General features: G+C 43.7%; 1 protein-coding gene across 4 annotated transcripts; it reads right to left on the bottom strand.

The window, feature by feature from the left end:
* Positions 1 to 482: 482 nt before the first annotated feature.
* SERPINH1 (serpin family H member 1) lies at positions 483 to 14705 on the bottom strand. 4 transcript variants are annotated; one of them, XM_033949053.1, is made up of 6 exons: positions 14504 to 14705; positions 12559 to 12625; positions 7037 to 7704; positions 6778 to 6876; positions 5592 to 5824; positions 483 to 1611 (listed from the first exon to the last, which is right to left on the bottom strand). In XM_033949053.1, exons 3-6 carry the CDS (start codon positions 7671 to 7673, stop codon positions 1309 to 1311), a joined length of 1272 nt encoding a protein of 423 aa, XP_033804944.1. In that variant the 5' UTR covers positions 7674 to 7704; positions 12559 to 12625; positions 14504 to 14705; the 3' UTR covers positions 483 to 1308. The 4 variants fall into 4 exon arrangements, with proteins under 4 accessions (XP_033804944.1, XP_033804943.1, XP_033804942.1 ...); XM_033949052.1 differs by having other exon boundaries at positions 12559 to 12623; positions 14501 to 14705; XM_033949051.1 differs by lacking the exon at positions 12559 to 12625 and having other exon boundaries at positions 7037 to 7706; positions 14504 to 14704.
* Between the last annotated feature and the right edge of the window lie 1954 nt (positions 14706 to 16659).

Consider the following 16659-nt stretch of genomic DNA (forward strand, 5'->3'; position numbering starts at 1 on the left):
GAGACGTGTATCCACATGGTGAAAGTAACTCAACAATTCTCCACAGAGTTTGTTTCGATATAGGAATTTTCTCGTTCACTCTCTTGTCAAAATATCCGACAACATGAACCTCGGTGCACTGATTTCACTGCATCATTTTCTCAAGAGAATATACACTTTTTAAATTAATACCTGTATCCTTTACCAGTAAAACATGAAAGACCTTTGAAAGACATGGAAGGATTTCTAGAGCAAAAGGAATGGAGATAATGGCCTGTTCCAGGCCTCTGGTTGACTCTTTGTTTGGAACACAATCTTTAAAAAATATATACGCACCGAACATCTATGAGGGCAAAAAGTCAAATTTCGGCAAAAAATAACAAACTTTTGTTTATAATGACGGGGGTTGCCATGCAGCTTATCTTAAAGAATTGGAAAAATTGGGATAGATTAAATTATTCATTCTGGTGGGAATCCCTATGTTCTATCTTTAAAAATGGAAAAGTTTATGGCCATTCAGAAGGGATATTATAAAACATTTATGGAAGTTTGGGAACCATTAACTAAATATTGTAAAGATTGATTTATTTGTATAATTTGGGGAAAACATGCACATCCAGGGAGGGGGATATGTTTTTGGCACTGTTTAAGAGGTATAGATAGGTGGTTTACAGGTATTTTTATGAGGTGTTGGAAATTGGAAAATGGGTGGGAGAAAATAAGTCTTGTTTTTATTCTATTAAGTATATTGTGCTATAATGATAATTTATGTAAATGCATCTTCTTTTGTGCACAATTGAAGTTCTAAAAATGAATAAAGAAAAAAAAAAAATATATATACATATACGCACACACATACACCGTGCAGTTTTCCACATCTGCGTTAAAACCTATCGAGCATATAAGAGTTGAAAAGAGAAAGAGCTGTACTGGGCGATTGTCCCTTCCTAAACTGCAGCTCTCAGTCAACCTGATTGCTGCCTCATACTCTCAAAACTGTACCACACGTGTCATTTGGATACAAAAACATAAAGCTTCAAAAATATCTTAAAGTGGGTGGAACAGATGTTGTCTTACGAGTCAACCAGCAGCCATTTTGAAGCCAACCTCCCTTTTTAGGGGAAGGGAGTTGAGGAAGCTTTGCTAATACTTCACCTGAGCGTCAACATTTTGTGAAAGAGGGCAGTATAAATAGAACGCTTTGATACCACATTTGCTCTAGAATCCAACCAACACCCTGATCTTAAAGGAGAAAAAAAAATCCTTCCCTCCCCATTTCCTTATTACCCCATATTACAAACAAAGAGGGGGAGGGGGGGAGAAGAGGAACTATAATTCATCACGCATTTTGTCCCCTTTAGGTCTCACCAATCTACCAATAAAAAGGATTGAATCTGTTTTGTTGTCCTTGATCAGGAAGACAAAGGGGTGGTCTACATAAAATAGTTTGGGGCTCTTAAGTTCATCCCGGGAATAGAGGTTGGTGTCGAAGGGGTTCCCAGGAGTATCCCATTCCAAGGCGGCAGCATGGAAGACGTTGGCCAGGTACAGGTCTTTCTTGCCTGAGATTCTGGAGAGGTCAGCTTTGTTTTTGTCGACAGCTTCAGTTAAACCCAAGTCGGCTAAATGTTTCTACAATTGAGGGGAAGGGAGAGAAGAAGAAGAAAAAAAAAAAAAGTTACTACTGTTGCATAAATTAGTGCAGAAGTTCTTGATATAGGGTTACCAGATTTCCCCAAAGGAAAATACGGACCCATGGCCACACCCCCAGCCCCACCCTTTAACCTGTTCATGATTCGGGACGGCATCTGCGTATGCGTTGATGCGTTGCAATGATGTTTGCGCGTGATGTCTTGCGTTGCATCGGCGCAATCGCGGATGCATACGCAGGGGTTTCGTCAGCCGTAAGCCGGAAGTCATTATGCCATTGTATAGATCCATGGTGAGGCCCCACCTGGAATACTGTGTGCAATTCTGGAGGCCACATTATCGCAAAGATGTGCTGAGATTGGAGTCGGTTCAGAGAATGGCCACCCGGATGGTCTCGGTACTCAAAGATCTCCCGTACGAAGAATGGTTAGACAAACTACAGCTATACTCGCTCGAGGAGCGCAGAGAGAGGGGGGACATGATCGAGACGTTCAAGTATCTCAAGGGACGCATCGAAGCGGAAGAAGATATCTTCTTTTTCAAGGGACCCACGGCAACAAGAGGGCATCCGTGGAAAATCAGAGGCGGGAAACTACGAGGTGATACCAGGAAATTATTTTTCACTGAAAGGGTGGTTGATCGTTGGAATAGTGTTCCACTGCAGGTGATTGAGGCCAGCAGCGTGCCTGATTTTAAGGCCAAATGGGATCGACACGTGGGTTCTATTCACTAGGCAAAGGTAGGGGAGGGTCATTAGGGTGGGTAGACTAGATGGGCCGTGGCCCTTATCTGCCGTCTATTTCTATGTTTCTATGACGTCAGAAGCTTTTCAAAACACGGACAAAGTGCCGGTTTTTGAAAAGCCATCCGGACTCCTAGATATATCCTCAAAAGGAGGACATGTCTGGGAAACTCCAGATATCTGGTAAGCCTATCTTTATAGAACTATTGTAATGTTGTCATGTCATGTTAGCAGAGTATAATCAGTGTTTCTCATATCATTCCTGGAATATGCCCTTGCCAGTCTAGTTTTCTGGACATCCAGCATGAATATGCATTAGATAAATTTGCACAACTTCCTCCATGCTGTCTCATGCACATTCATGATGGCTATCCAAAAATAAAAACTGATTGGCACAGGGATACTGCAAGATGGGGCTTGAAGAACAGTAGGCTAGCTAACCCGTTGAGGTCCCTCAAAGCAGTGGTCTTCTGCAATGCATCACTAAATGAACTTTCTAGGGTTGCCAAGTGGCTTCAGAGTTTCTCAGCCAGTTAATCCAGTCCTGAATCCATTCCACTGCATGCAGGGACTTCTAGTCATTTCTTAGGGATGCAATTAAAAATCCAAAACAAGGTCCCGTGTGAGGAAAGACTAAAAAGGTTAGGGCTCTTCAGCTTGGAAAAGAGACATGATTGAAGTCTACAAAATCCTGAGTGGAGTAGAACGGGTACAATGGATCGATTTTTTCACTCTGTCAAAAATGACAAAGACTAGGGGACGCTCGATGAAGGTACAGGGAAATACTTGTTTCACTCAGAGAATTGTTAAGCGTTGGAACATGTTGCCAGAGGTTGTGGTAAGAGCGGGTAGCACAGCGGATTTTAAGAAGGGTTTGAACAATTTCCTGGAGGAAAAGTCCTTAGTCTGTTATTGAGACTGACATGGGGGGAAGCCAATGTTTGCCCTGGATCAGTAGCACGGAATGTTGTTGCTCTTTGGGATTCCGGAACCCTGCTACTCTTTGGGGTTCTAGAATGTTGCTACTCCTTGGGTTTTGGCCAGGTACTAGGGACCTGTTTTGGCCACCATGAGAATGGGCTACTACTGGGCTTGATAGACCATTGGTCAGACCCAGTAAGGCTATTCTTATGTTCTTATGCCAGGTTAACCCTGAATTGAATCAATCTGATGGGTGCAGCTAGAGCCAGTAGGCAGTGCCAGAACATTCTGAGATTATTTTATTTTACACGTAATCAGCTTGGCCCAGGTATGAAATTAATGAAGAGAAGAACTAGTGCCACAGCTTACAGGTGATGTCAGCGGTAGTACTGCCCGTCGTGTTTGTGCCGACTCAAGGTACTTGTCCGTACCATTCCCCATGCTATGGGGTGGCAAGACACCCTCAAAAAAATGGCTTGCCACTCCGGTTGCAGCCGTTGGGTTTGTGCTGGAGTAACCCAAAACAATACCTCTCTGGCCCGGTTCTTGTCATATTCTCTGAAGGTGCGGCACAGCACTTCCCACCATCCCTGGCAGCTGAAGGGTTAAGATGTCATCGCGCCAGCTGTCATGGAATCAGTCTCATAACTGCTGCAAAATCTCACCACTCTCACTGCGAGAGTGGTCCTGCAGCAGCAGGAGATGACTTAACCCTTCTGTTGCCAATACGAGGACCCTACATAGAGTACTAAAGAGGTGGCTTGAGTCTGGGGCACTGACAGGCATCGCCTTCACTGGTAAATTGGGGAACTCTTTATGTTATCTATGGAAGAATTTCCCTCTACAGTTGAAGAATTTGAACTCTTTTCAATTATTCCGTAAACATCTGAAGACTTGGTTATTCTCAAAACTGTAAAATCTCTCATCTCTTTTCTCTATGAATTTCACCGTATATCTTTCTTTCCTTTATGCTTTCTTAATTTTATTGTAAACCGTGTCGAGCTCTATTCTTATAGAGATGATGCTGTCTATAAGCTTAAGCTTTAGTTTAGTGGTGTAGCCACCCAAAATTTGGGCTTCCTTATGTGGCTGGTGGGGATCTGCAAGCCCGGCCAGCTGAAGATCACCTGACTGAACAGACTTAAAAATTGAACAACCAGCGGCTGCTCCCCCCCCCCCCCCCATGCACGCTCAGTTAACCCCATATGTATGGCAGCAGTAGTGCACGGACACTGCTAGAACTATAGTAGCCCATATTTTCAGAGGCCATTCAGTGAGGTTTTCGGCTGGTGGTGTCCCCAGCAGCCCAGGTATTTTGAGCTGGAACTTGGTGCCAGAGAGGAGGTGGCAGTGAAAAACATTTAGGCCCACCCACAATACTTTGAGACCCACCCTAAATTGGCCATTTGGTTATGCCCGTGTTCTGAGGAAAGGTTTTGAGGGGCAAGGAGGGCAGGTGAGTAAGAAAGGGAGATAAAAGCCTCCAGATGAACTGAGGGAGAGAGCAAAGAGGACAGCCACCAGTGGGATTTGGGATGGAGGCATGCAGGGAAGGAATGGATGAGTGGGGAAACACTTCTGGAGGCAGGACGGGAGGCAGCAGATTAGAAGAGCAATGGAAACACTTCTAGTTAGACATTGGGAATGAAAACTGGAGAATGAGCTGTGTGTATAGTACTATTAGGAAGGAAGCAAGGGTGGGGGTAAGAAGTAGGGGGAAATCCTAGTGGAAAAAGTTGGAAAAAAAGAAGGGAGCATAAAAATGGGAGAATTGAAAGAGAGAAGCATCATGAAAGGGGTGAAAAGAGGTGAAAGGGAGGGAGTGAAAAGCAAAGCAGTATCTTTAGAGGCCAAAGAAGGGAGGGCACAAAGAAAGAAGTGTCTCTAAAGAGGGAGAAGGGAGTGAACAGACTGTTGTTGAGAGTGAGAAGAGGGAGAGGTAGAACATGAGCCTGCAGTGGGAGGGAGAGAAGGGGGGCCTCTAGTGAGGCAAGATGGGGGAAAGAGTGTCTGGAGGGAGGGGCAGATCCACCCCAAATATTTCTGTCTATAGATGCAACTGTTGAGCTCATAGTTCCTCAGTTCCTTCCAGGAATAGGGGCCAGTTTCCAATAGGTTTCTAGGAGAATCGCCTTCCACTATACCCCCTGGAAGTCTAGTCTTCCCCCATCAGCATTCAGGTTCCAGAAGCACATGGACCACCTAGGTATAGAGTGATGCAAATTTAAAGCACCGATAATTCCAATTGATCTATCAATTTCATAGGATTTACAGTAGAGCAAGTCGAGGAGACCATTACCTGCAGATCGTGGCTAACGTCCAGGACGACTTTGGGCAGGGATATGGCCACCGCACTCACTTTCAGCTTTCCCAGCCAGGTCTTCACCTGTTCTCTGGTCAAGAGCTTCTCCACTCTTTCAAGGGACTCAACTTGATGTGGCATGATGAAAATCATACTGGACAGCTTGTGGGCAAGAGGCATTTCGACGATCTGCAGTTTCTCACCTCCATCTTCATAGTAACCATAGAGACCTTGGAGGGAAAAAGAACAAATGAGGTTTGTTTTGCTCTAGACAGGAATTTCATCATGTTATGAAAGACAGATCTTAATGTCTATATTGTGACATGGATTTTCAGTCAAGTCAACCTAGATGTTGTGTAGGCCTGGATATTGCTCTTTAGGAGGAGTGGCCAAATCCAATCCCCAGTGTATCCAAGAAATATATTTACATTCCTGCTGCCTGAAGAGCGTACAAAAGTTAACCCATGTTCATTAGAGTTATCCTGAAATCCTAGGCTGGACATGGTCACCTCTGCTTTAGAAGTACAGTAGACTGTTAACTGGAACTCAAGCAACCAGCAGAAAGAAAATCAAAGAAATACTGTAATACTTGAAGTAAAACTGAAAATAAAATCAATTTCTGGTGGAAATTTAAGTGTAAACCTGGCACGCCATACCTTAGTTCAACCACGCTATGCCTACCACATGTCCGGTAATTTGTCTGAACAATTTATGGTATGGATATAGTATTATTCGGCATCTATTAATCCCCATGGGTGCCAGTTAACTGAGAGTCTACTGTATATGCCAGCTGTATTGAATTATGGAGGGTGGCGGGGGGGGGGGGGGGGGGGGATAAGCAAGATCTCTGCATCATTTCTTTTAGTTTCAGATGCAGAGAATAAAAAGGCAATCCATCTAAATGGACTGCTACCTTGTAGCCATGATCAAGATAACCAATTCATCTGTCATCCTTGAAGAACTGCATCGAATAATGGGAGCTAGAACCGAGTCTAGAGCAAAGAATAATTAGGAAATTTGGATTACCCCCCCCCCCCCCCAAAAAAAAAAAAAAAGCTTTAATGCTTCAATGCTTGGAATCTAGAGTGGAGCGCCTAATGACGAGTCAAAAAAAATAGCAGATTGAAGGGGGCATCTATGACCGGCAGCCATTGTTTTATTTTCCTTCAGTCCCAACATCTACCTGTGCGGTGCATCATGGGAACACCCACTGTGAAAGAACGAGTCACCATAAAGCCACGGTTATCCACCATCTTCTCATGGAATCTTTCATCCCAGTGAGCTACACGAGACAATATTTAGGGAAAGGTTTTTAGTTAAGTCACTTTCATGTCGGCAGTCAAATCAATACCACGTCATTGTGAATATCACTAGGCAATTGTTCTATGACTGGTCTGAACTAATGCGATCATCTGAGTTGTTATAAGTAAAAGCGTACTCACGTTTGAAGAACATGGCATTGACAATCAAGGCCCCGTCAGTCTTCACATCTTTTGTCACTTCTGGGAGCTTGCCATCGGTGGTCTGAGAGGCCCATTCATTGATCGACTTCAATGCACTCCTCTTGTCTCTGAAATTGATCTTCGAATGCTCATAGTTGTAGTGTTTCTTGCTGTCCTTCACAAAGTCGTCAGCAAAGTTGATGGAGCTGGGGCCGTACAGGCGGTTCCCAATCTTCCAGGTCATATTGCGAGCAGTAGAGTTGCTGACTTCATTCAGGAGTTCGGCCAGTCCAACATGCACGTGATCATCACTAAGTTTGTCAGCGCTGAGAACAGCCTTGGCTTGGGAAGCTGTGTTCGATTTGCCGGCCAGAGACACTAGGCCAAGGGAAGAGGCAACCACCACAGGGGAAATGAGAATGTTCTCTATATTCTTATCTTTGGCCATCGTGTGGTAGAGGTTGAAGGCCAGGCTTGCACTACGGTCAGCCAAAGTGGTCGCTTTGTCACTCAACTTCTTGGCCACTGAAGCATTTTTGGCCACTTTCTTATCTGTCGCGGCTTTAGAGGCTACCTTAGCGGCGGCTGCAGCCATTGCTACCAGCATGGTGAAAAGGACAAGCTTCATCATCCACATGGTGGTGGGTAATGCTGGCAATACTGTAAGTCTGAGACAAAAGGTAGAGTCACAGAAAACGAAATAAGCATACAGACATTTATAAAGATCTGAATGTTTGACAAATGTCTAACATATCATATGACTCAAGTACTCCTGGTGGAATTCTGCTCAAAAAAAAAATTCAAAAGTTTAAACAGTATTTTTGCTAATTATCATCTACAGCAATGTCCCGCCACGGCTCGAAGCACCCAGAAGTATGCGGACGTTGATGTGATGACATCACGCTGACGTCCGCGCATGTGTGAAGGCCCTCCCTCCAGACGGGTCCTGAGGCACCGGTGGGGGGTGCCAGCAGGGAAAAGGTCTGGAAAGAATGAGAGGTGCCGGTGCCGGCTGATTGCCTACAGGACGTGTCTCTTGCTACGAGAGGCACGTCCTGTAGGCAGTCAGTTGGCGCCTCTCCTCCTCCCCAGTGTGTCGCAGCACACCTGAAATCTCAGGAGGCACACTGATCTACAGTATATTCCATTGAAAACATTTAAAACAAGATATTTTTCTTCTCTCTTTCTTGTTTGGACATTTTATTTTTCCATCATGTTGGTTCCAGTTTCCATTTTCTGCTTTCCTGTCATCTGCTAATTCTCCTTCAAGTGACTGCTATCCGTTTGGGTTATTTTTTCCCTCTCTCCTGCCTATTCCCTCACCAAATCTACCTCTGACATATTGATCATTCCTTTTTAACTCTTTTCTGCCTTCTATTTCCCTTTTCAGCTACTTATCAAATTCCCTTCTTCTCTCCCATTCCCCAACTCATTCCTTCCTCAGCTCTCCATTTCATTTTTAACATACAACCCATTACCATATTTCTACCCTCTGCAATATCTATCCTCTCATCCATTTCCAATAAACCACTTATTTCATGGATTATGCTGTGCTGATTCAGGGCTCTAAGATCCATGTCATGTGTCAGTTCTGAAAAGGTCACAGTGCTAAGCAGCTTTCATAGAATAGCGCTTTGCATGGATTCCCCGCCCAATTTCAGGTGCAAGGACTTATGCCTGCCAGGGCTGGCTCAAAAGATTACTGTGCCCCATCCATGTCCTGCCCCTCCCCCCCTGTCTTGTTTGCTTCCTCCTCCTGTGACGCTGACACTAGCCCATTAAGCCACACCTTGCTGCAACAGGGCAGTAGCCTCAGAAGGAGGAGGAGGGAAGCAGCAAGGTAGCTTAACTTATGGGCGGTAAAGTCCATGCCCTGGGTGTTTGGCGCCCTTTAATGCTGGCGCCCTGGGCTGGAGCCTCACCTGATCCAAAGGTTCAGCTGGCCTTGGCGCCTGCTGAAACCTGGTAAATGTTGGCAAGCAACCAATGGTTTTTGGGCATGCAAATAACCCTATTTGATAACGTTACGCCTAGAGAATGCCCTTGACCCACTCATGTTCCTCCCCCTTTGAGTTGCGTGTAAGAATTTAGGTGTGCAGCGTTACAGAATAGTGCTTAGGCAGATCTGCACATCAGTCCTAATTAGTGCAATTAGCTCCAATTAACAGCTCATTAACTTATTTGTGCACAGATCTGGGATCCATGCCCACATGTGGGCATCCGTTATAGAATCTGGGGTAGTGTTTGCTTTTCTTCCAAAGAACAAAATGGAGGCTCTATCACAATCCTTCACGCATGCACATATGTCATTATGTAAACCGCTTAGACTTAGGCGGTCTATAATTTTTTAAAATAAATAATGGTTTATGCACGGGTAATGGTTCACACATGCATGCACTATTAAGAAATAGTGCATACTCTGTGACCAGTCAGGCTCTGTGCCTGACGTGCTCCCAGCTAGAAACCCCAGGAGCGGCAGAGACAGGGCTAGGAAAGCTGTTCCTGAGCCCAGCAGCCTAGGTTCCCTGAGTACATCCGCTGAAGATGAGGTCCTATCTGACTATTCAGAAGCTGAGGACATGGAAACTCAGCCCAGTTCTGCTAGGTTTGCTCTCAAACCTGTGAATATTAGGTTTAGGCAAAATGCCCCTGTGAGAAAACCCTGCAGTTATCACAACATCCACAGGGGGAGCCCAAGAAAGCCTCAGAACAGCTCAGACACACTGAGAGCAGGGGGTGGCTTTCCCCCTGAAAAGCCAGCTGCTTTCCCTTCAGAATCAGTGAGGACAAGGAAGAGAAAAGGTCCTCTCTCCAGTGCAACTGATCAGCCTAGAACCCGTGGAAGTGGATCATTTAGCTCCAGACCAGGGAGCTGAGGCCATGCCTCAGGAGGAAGAAATGGACATTGTTGAGCAGGTATTTCCAGACCAGGAAGCTATGGAAGTAGGAGTTGCCTGAAAGGCTAGTAACTGAAAAACGGTGTTTTCTTTATGTGAAGTTTTCCAAGCAAGCCACTGTTTTGAGGTGAACTGGTTTTGAATGTTGTTTTGCCTGGACAATTACTAGGGTTTGTGTTGCAGCCTGCAACTTAGGGAGAAAGAGTTTGTTGGTTTTTTTTTAACTTTCTCCTTTGTGCTACCTGGGCCCACAGTACTACGGTGGGGGGCAGGGCTCTTTAGCTCTAATGTTTAAAGGACTGTTATTGGTGCTTTCCCAGTTTGTTTTGCTGGGGAAGTGTTTTGTTTTATTTTGAACTGCATGGTTTTTGTTTGAGTGCAGTAAAGCCCAGGAACTGAGAACTGTACTAATGGGGAGAAGTTTGTCAACACCTCGGGTGGGGAATATTTGAATATTATTGAAGACAAACTTGGCAGTTCTCCCGCCCCAGCTCAGGGGCAGAGCTCAGGGCCTCCTGAACATTTACTTTTTTGCTTTGGTGTTTTGTGGAAGTAATGTTGGTTTTTTCACTGGGTTAAGTGAGATGAACTCTCTCTAGAGTTAGGACTAGGCCCAGGTGAGGCCTAGCTGCAGGAAGCGGTGCCAGCCTTGCTAAGGCACCGGGACTTTGTATATCCTGATTTGCGTACCAGGATTTTTGCTTTGAATTTTTCCTTTTTGTTGCTTGTTTGCCATTCTGATTTTGTTTTGGATATAATTTGACTAATTGCCTGGTTTCCTCTTGACTGATTTATCTGCTATTTGGCCTGTGGGGACTGTCTCCAGTTTGAGCAGTACGCCAGCGCAATTTACCTGTGGTCCACCCGGGGCACTATTCGCCTAGTCCAGGGCCCGGTGGAAATAGTGTAACAATTGACAACATCCATTTAAAAATGAAATAAAACGGGGAAAACCCCCCATAATAATGTTCTGGCTGTCACCTCTAGGAACTAGGGTTTTAGCGATACAAAAGTAAGGCACTGGAATTCTAGTGGTTAGAGCAGCTGCCTCGGGCACCCTGAGGTTGTGAGCTTGATTCCCACTGCAGCTCCTTGTGACCCTGAGCAAATCACTTAACACTTCATTGGCCCAGGTACAAAATAAGCATCTGTCTGAAATATGTAAATCGCTTTGATTGTAACCACACAGAAAAAGTGGTTTATCAAGTCCTTTACCTTTTTAGAATCAAGCTATTGTGACATCACTGATGAGGTCGACTCTTATTGGTGGAAAGAGGCATTATGACATCACAATCTCAGCTCTGGTTACCAGAGACTGAAACGCTTCACATTAAGAGGGGAAGTTAACATAGATCACTAGGAGCGGCCCAGTGGTTAGAGCAACTGCCTCCGCATCCCGAGGTCATGAGATCAATTCCCACTGCAGCTCCTTGTGACCCTGAGCAAATCACTTAACACTTCATTGGCCCAGGTACAAAATAAGCATCTGTCTGAAATATGTAAATCGCTTTGATTGTAACCACACAGAAAAAGTGGTTTATCAAGTCCTTTACCTTTTTAGAATCAAGCTATTGTGACATCACTGATGAGGTTGACTCTTATTGGTGGAATGAGGCATTATGACATCACAATCTCAGCTCTGGTTACCAGAGACTGAAACGCTTCACATTAAGAGGGGAAGTTAACATAGATCACTAGGAGCGGCCCAGTGGTTAGAGCAACTGCCTCCGCATCCCGAGGTCATGAGATCAATTCCCACTGCAGCTCCTTGTGACCCTGAGCAAATCACTTAACACTTCATTGCCCAAGGTACAAAATAAGTACCTGTCTAAAATATGTAAACTTCTTTGATTGTAACCACACCGAAAAGGCAGTATATCAAGTCCCATTCCCTTTCAGTCTGCATGAACCCAAGTACTTAGATTAAATCTACTAATTGCCCACCTACCGCTTTGAGTGTTACTGGCATGGAAACCTTTTGCGCATCGGGGCCTCAGTGTTAAAAGGGCCAGAAGGAATGGGGTGCTCTGTAAAGTTAAAGCTGGAAGTCTAAAGTCCGCCTATGCAGCCACAGCAAAGGAGGGGGGGGTCCAAAGAAAGGGGGGGGGGAGCAGCCACCTGCTGCCACACCCAGGTCTTCTGTGATGGTTCCCCCTCAACACTCTGGGGGATCCTTTCCAAAAGTGTTGCCTAGAGGGCCCCTAATTTGAACGTCTACATCACTGGGCTACAGCAGATTCCAGCAGCATTAAGGATGTGGCAGTGTAGCTTAACACTCCACCTCCTGCATTCCCTCTGCCCACCATGGGGTGGAGCTACCCTCAGGCAGGCAGCTGCACTCGACTGTGCAGATACCAGGGCAGAAATGTTTTTTTCAGCCACTGCAGTGCAGACAAGAATGAACTGGAAGCTCTGCTCCAGGAAATGAAGCCCAAGAAACAAGGAGCGGCCCATAGAAGTGAAAAACTATAGCCCAGGGCAGGGGATGTATCCTTTTTTTTAAACTATGCTCTGACTCACTGATTTTGGCACCTCAAGGGCTCCTTTTTCAAGAAAAAAAAAAAAAAAGCAAATAGAATATATTAACATTTCACTGTTTTGCTATTTTGCAGTAAACGCTTTTACTTTTGCTGCTTCTGAGGATCCCTTGAAAGTTTGTCATTGTGTGGTCAACGTTTGCCCTTTTCATTCTGAAAGAAAAGAGACATTAAAATACTTGTAGGACCCTAAAAAAAAAAAAAGGACCAACTCATTTTCAGCTTTGGGAGGTGATGTGCAAGAGGGCTGGGTTTGTAGCTCATGGAGCTTCTCCTGCCCACTCCCCCACCCCATCCAAATCTGTCTACGTGGACATCTGCTATAATTCATCCGGCAGCCTATGTCACACCCTTTGAAGCCCACTTTCCAGCAGTAGCCCCTCCATTCCACCATGTATCTAGGCAAACAGTAATTCTATAGACGATATCTAGACATTTGCTGATGTGGCAGCCATGCAGAGCAGACCCTCCCTCTTCCCTCCTCCCCTTCAAAATTCCCCTTTTTCCTGCAAATAATTATTCCAGTCATCCATCTCAAAAGTTGCTATTCACGAGAGGATTTTAGATCTTCTCCACAGGGCATGAAGGAAATCTTCATTTACAAGTGTTTGTTTTATTGCATGCAATTACCTTCTTAAATTATTTTGTATTTTGAAAGTTTTATCTTCTACAAGAAAGAGAGAAAAAAAATCAAAGCTTTTCATAGCAGAAAGCTAGGGAATTGTACAAAGGGGTGCTGTAAAGTTCTCAGCCCAACCAACCAACTTCCTACATTCTGAGCGTTATTTTGCGGCCGTAGTTGAAAAGAGCGTTATCTTATTTCGTTAAATGAGAATTTTTTAAAATATTGTTTCAGATCATTGATTGAACCATATCCACCGCGCTCTCTTCTTGGTTGAGAACTTTTCAGCACACTCTCTCCCCCCCCCTCCTAAAACAGCAGGGGAGGGGAAGGGAAAAGCATCTTTTTTTCTACAAGTTGTACAAGGCTAACAGGAGGCGATCTGTTTACAGAGGTTGAGATAAATTGATGCAGTTTCCAGGCGAATGCACAAAGATAAAGGTTAACCAAATATTTTAAGTGATAACGTCTTTACTAGTCTATTATACTTCTTGACTAGGCTTTCTGAGTTGAATTTTGTTTGGGTGTGAGGGAAGGAGTGTTAGCGCTCAAAAGCTTATTGTATCAAAGGATTCGATTTAATCCAAAAGACTTATAACCTTGATATCGATTTGTTTATTGACCCAGTGTTGCTGGGGACAGAGATTTTGCCCGTTCCCCACACCCTCTTTTTTTTTTTTCTTTCCCCTGTAAATCTATTTGCATTTAAGTTTTTCAATATTATCACTATCATTTTCTGCAGCTAATGTGCATCCTTTAAAAATAATAATGAAATGTCTTATGGACTATCTGTAGCCTATTTCTTTTGTCTCCATAATAGGAAAGATATATTTTAGGACAACCTCCCCAGGTAGAAAATTGGGTACAGGAAAAGCCTGAACTCTCTCAAGTCTGAACAAAGGAACTTAAACCCTGCCATGAAAAGACATCGACTCTCATTCGTGCCTCGACTCCTATCGCTAAAGCAGACGTCAAAACAACTCATTCCTTACACACAAAGATTTCGTGCCATACTTAAGGAAAAGACACAAGATGGGAGGAAGTCTGGAATCTGGGATTCAGTCCAGGAGACTGTTAGGACAAAAGAGATGAAGCCATGTTGGAAAGGCAGGAGAAGAACACTTTTTTCTCAGCTGCTGGACAGAGCGGAAAGCCCGAGATTGTAGATTAAAGAGACAAGAGAAAGGAGTTACAATCTTACACTAAGATCAAACAAAGAAACCAAAAGATTCCCAAAGTCTTACGACTTCACGTAGTTGTACACTTTGGATACACTTTCCAAACTTCAGCTCAAAGCAAGTTACATTCAGCTGCATAGATATAGCTCACCCTCATAAGCAAAAGTTATAACCAGGTTTAGAATCCCGTCTTATAGTAAATAAAGGCCCAACCTTCTCTTTCTCCTTACCTTAAAGAAAGTGTCTCGGCTCGGGAGATAAATCTTATTATTTTGTTTTTTCTTTCACTGCTCTCTGGAAGCCCAGCCCTCCTTTTCCTCTTTCTCTCTCTTAGCTCTGGCACCAAGAGAGTGCTTCAGCGGGGCCTATATACCCTCCAAGAGAAAGTTCTGGAAATTTGGAAAAGCCCTTCAAAAGTTTATTTAAATGAGGAGCTTGGAGCTCTGCTGGTTTCCAGCCCTCCCACTGCATCCTAGCCTCATCCGCCCGCCCTCCGTTTATAGAACCACATACTAGGTCCTGCCGCTTGCCCTGTTCCACTGAGCAATGGGAAAGCTTAGGTTTAATATTAGACTATGGCTGCTTTGTAACGTGTTGGTTTGCAGATTATCGGAGCTCCGTTCTGGGCTCATTTTCCCTGAACCCCTCGGCGTAAACATTTACGGGTCGATAGCCAAAAGTGATTTGACCAGCAGCCCAATTTTTTTTTTTTTTTCTTCAAGATACCCGCAATCCCTCTCCTCAATACTGGTCAGAAACAGCCACTGACCACTTACATCAGGGGTCTCAAAAGTCCCTCCATAAGGGCCGCAATCCAGTCGGGTTTTCAGGATTTCCCCAATGAATATGCATGAGATTTATGTGCATGCACTGCTTTCAAATGCATATTCATTGGGGAAATCCTGAAAACCCGACTGGATTGCGGCCCTCAAGGAGGGACTTTGAGATCTCTGATTTACATAGCGTTTTTGCAGCTAACCGCAAAGAAAGGTCCTTCTATTAAGGCGCGGTAAAGATTTGCACGCTAAATGCTAAGGAGCCCATAGAATATAATGGATGCCTTAGCATTTGACATGGGCTAAATCGGTTAACGCACCTTAATAAAAGGACCCCATAGTTATCTCCAGTGAATATTTGCGGGAGCACCTATTACCAAACTAGCTATGTCATACGATTGATTTAGTTTAAAAATTTATACCCCGCTTAAACCTAAGTGGTTCACAAGATACATACACAGTTTAAAAAAAAAAAAATACAACAAATATTTAAAAAAACCAACCCTCTCCAACAGTATTATTAAAGTGAGCAGCTTTCAAAACCAGACTGGATTAGCGGTTAAACTGGATCACATAAATGGTGGTTCTTTCTTTAGTTTTATAATATTGAAGGAATCGAATAAATATACAATAAAATAATACAAAGAGATATTCGTTACAATTAGATTCACAAAAATAATATTCCATACATATTTCTATCATTCCTCCAAAATAAATTTCCATATGATTTAATCCGTTCATATCTACACCCCCCCTTGATCCCTTCCCCCCTCATTCTAAATGTTCAAACATTTTATTAAAGGAATAAAGTAAAAATACATATAAAGTATACAGAAAGAGATTCTTTACAAATAATTCACAAATGTTAAAATTCTAATCCATATAATATATAAAATTATATCATTTCATCAAACATTTTATATAATAAACCATAATCCCCCCCATCCCAACCCCCCAATTACAGTTCTTTCTTTAACTACTATAATTTAACCAGTCAACCACCGAATATTTATTTACTTAATCCCGTCCTCACGTTTACTATCCCGTCCTTCCCAAAGAGCCCAGGACGAGGCACAGGTCAACATACACCAAGGATGTCCAATGTCGGTCCTCGAGGGCCGCAATCCAGTTGGGTTTTCAGGATTTCCCCAATGAATATGCATGAGATCTATTTGCATGCACTGCTTTCAATGCATATTCATTGGGGAAATCCTGAAAACCCGACTGGATTGCGGCCCTCGAGGACCGACATTGGACACCCCTGACATACACAATATACAGTTAACAAATTAAATTAGTCATAGTTACAGTGCAAGATTTTTCAATCCACGTTTTTATCCTAACACGACATATCGAGGATTGTGTATCGATATTAATTTCTTTGTAATCTATTGGTCGGGGGAGTTAGGTGACGAGGTCTGTTTTTATTGCTTTCCTAAAGTTGAGGCATCCTTCGAGGCAGTGGTTCCCAATCCTTTCCTAGAGGACCGCCAGCCAGTCGGGTTTTTGGGATAACCCTAATGAATATGCATGAGAGAGATTTGCATATATTGGAGGTGACAGGCATGCAAATTCATTAGGGCTATCCTAATTTTTGGGATAATCCTAATGAA

The sequence above is a fragment of the Geotrypetes seraphini genome, chromosome 6 (genome assembly GCF_902459505.1).
Source record: "Geotrypetes seraphini chromosome 6, aGeoSer1.1, whole genome shotgun sequence".
Classification (NCBI taxonomy): Eukaryota; Metazoa; Chordata; class Amphibia; order Gymnophiona; family Dermophiidae; genus Geotrypetes; species Geotrypetes seraphini.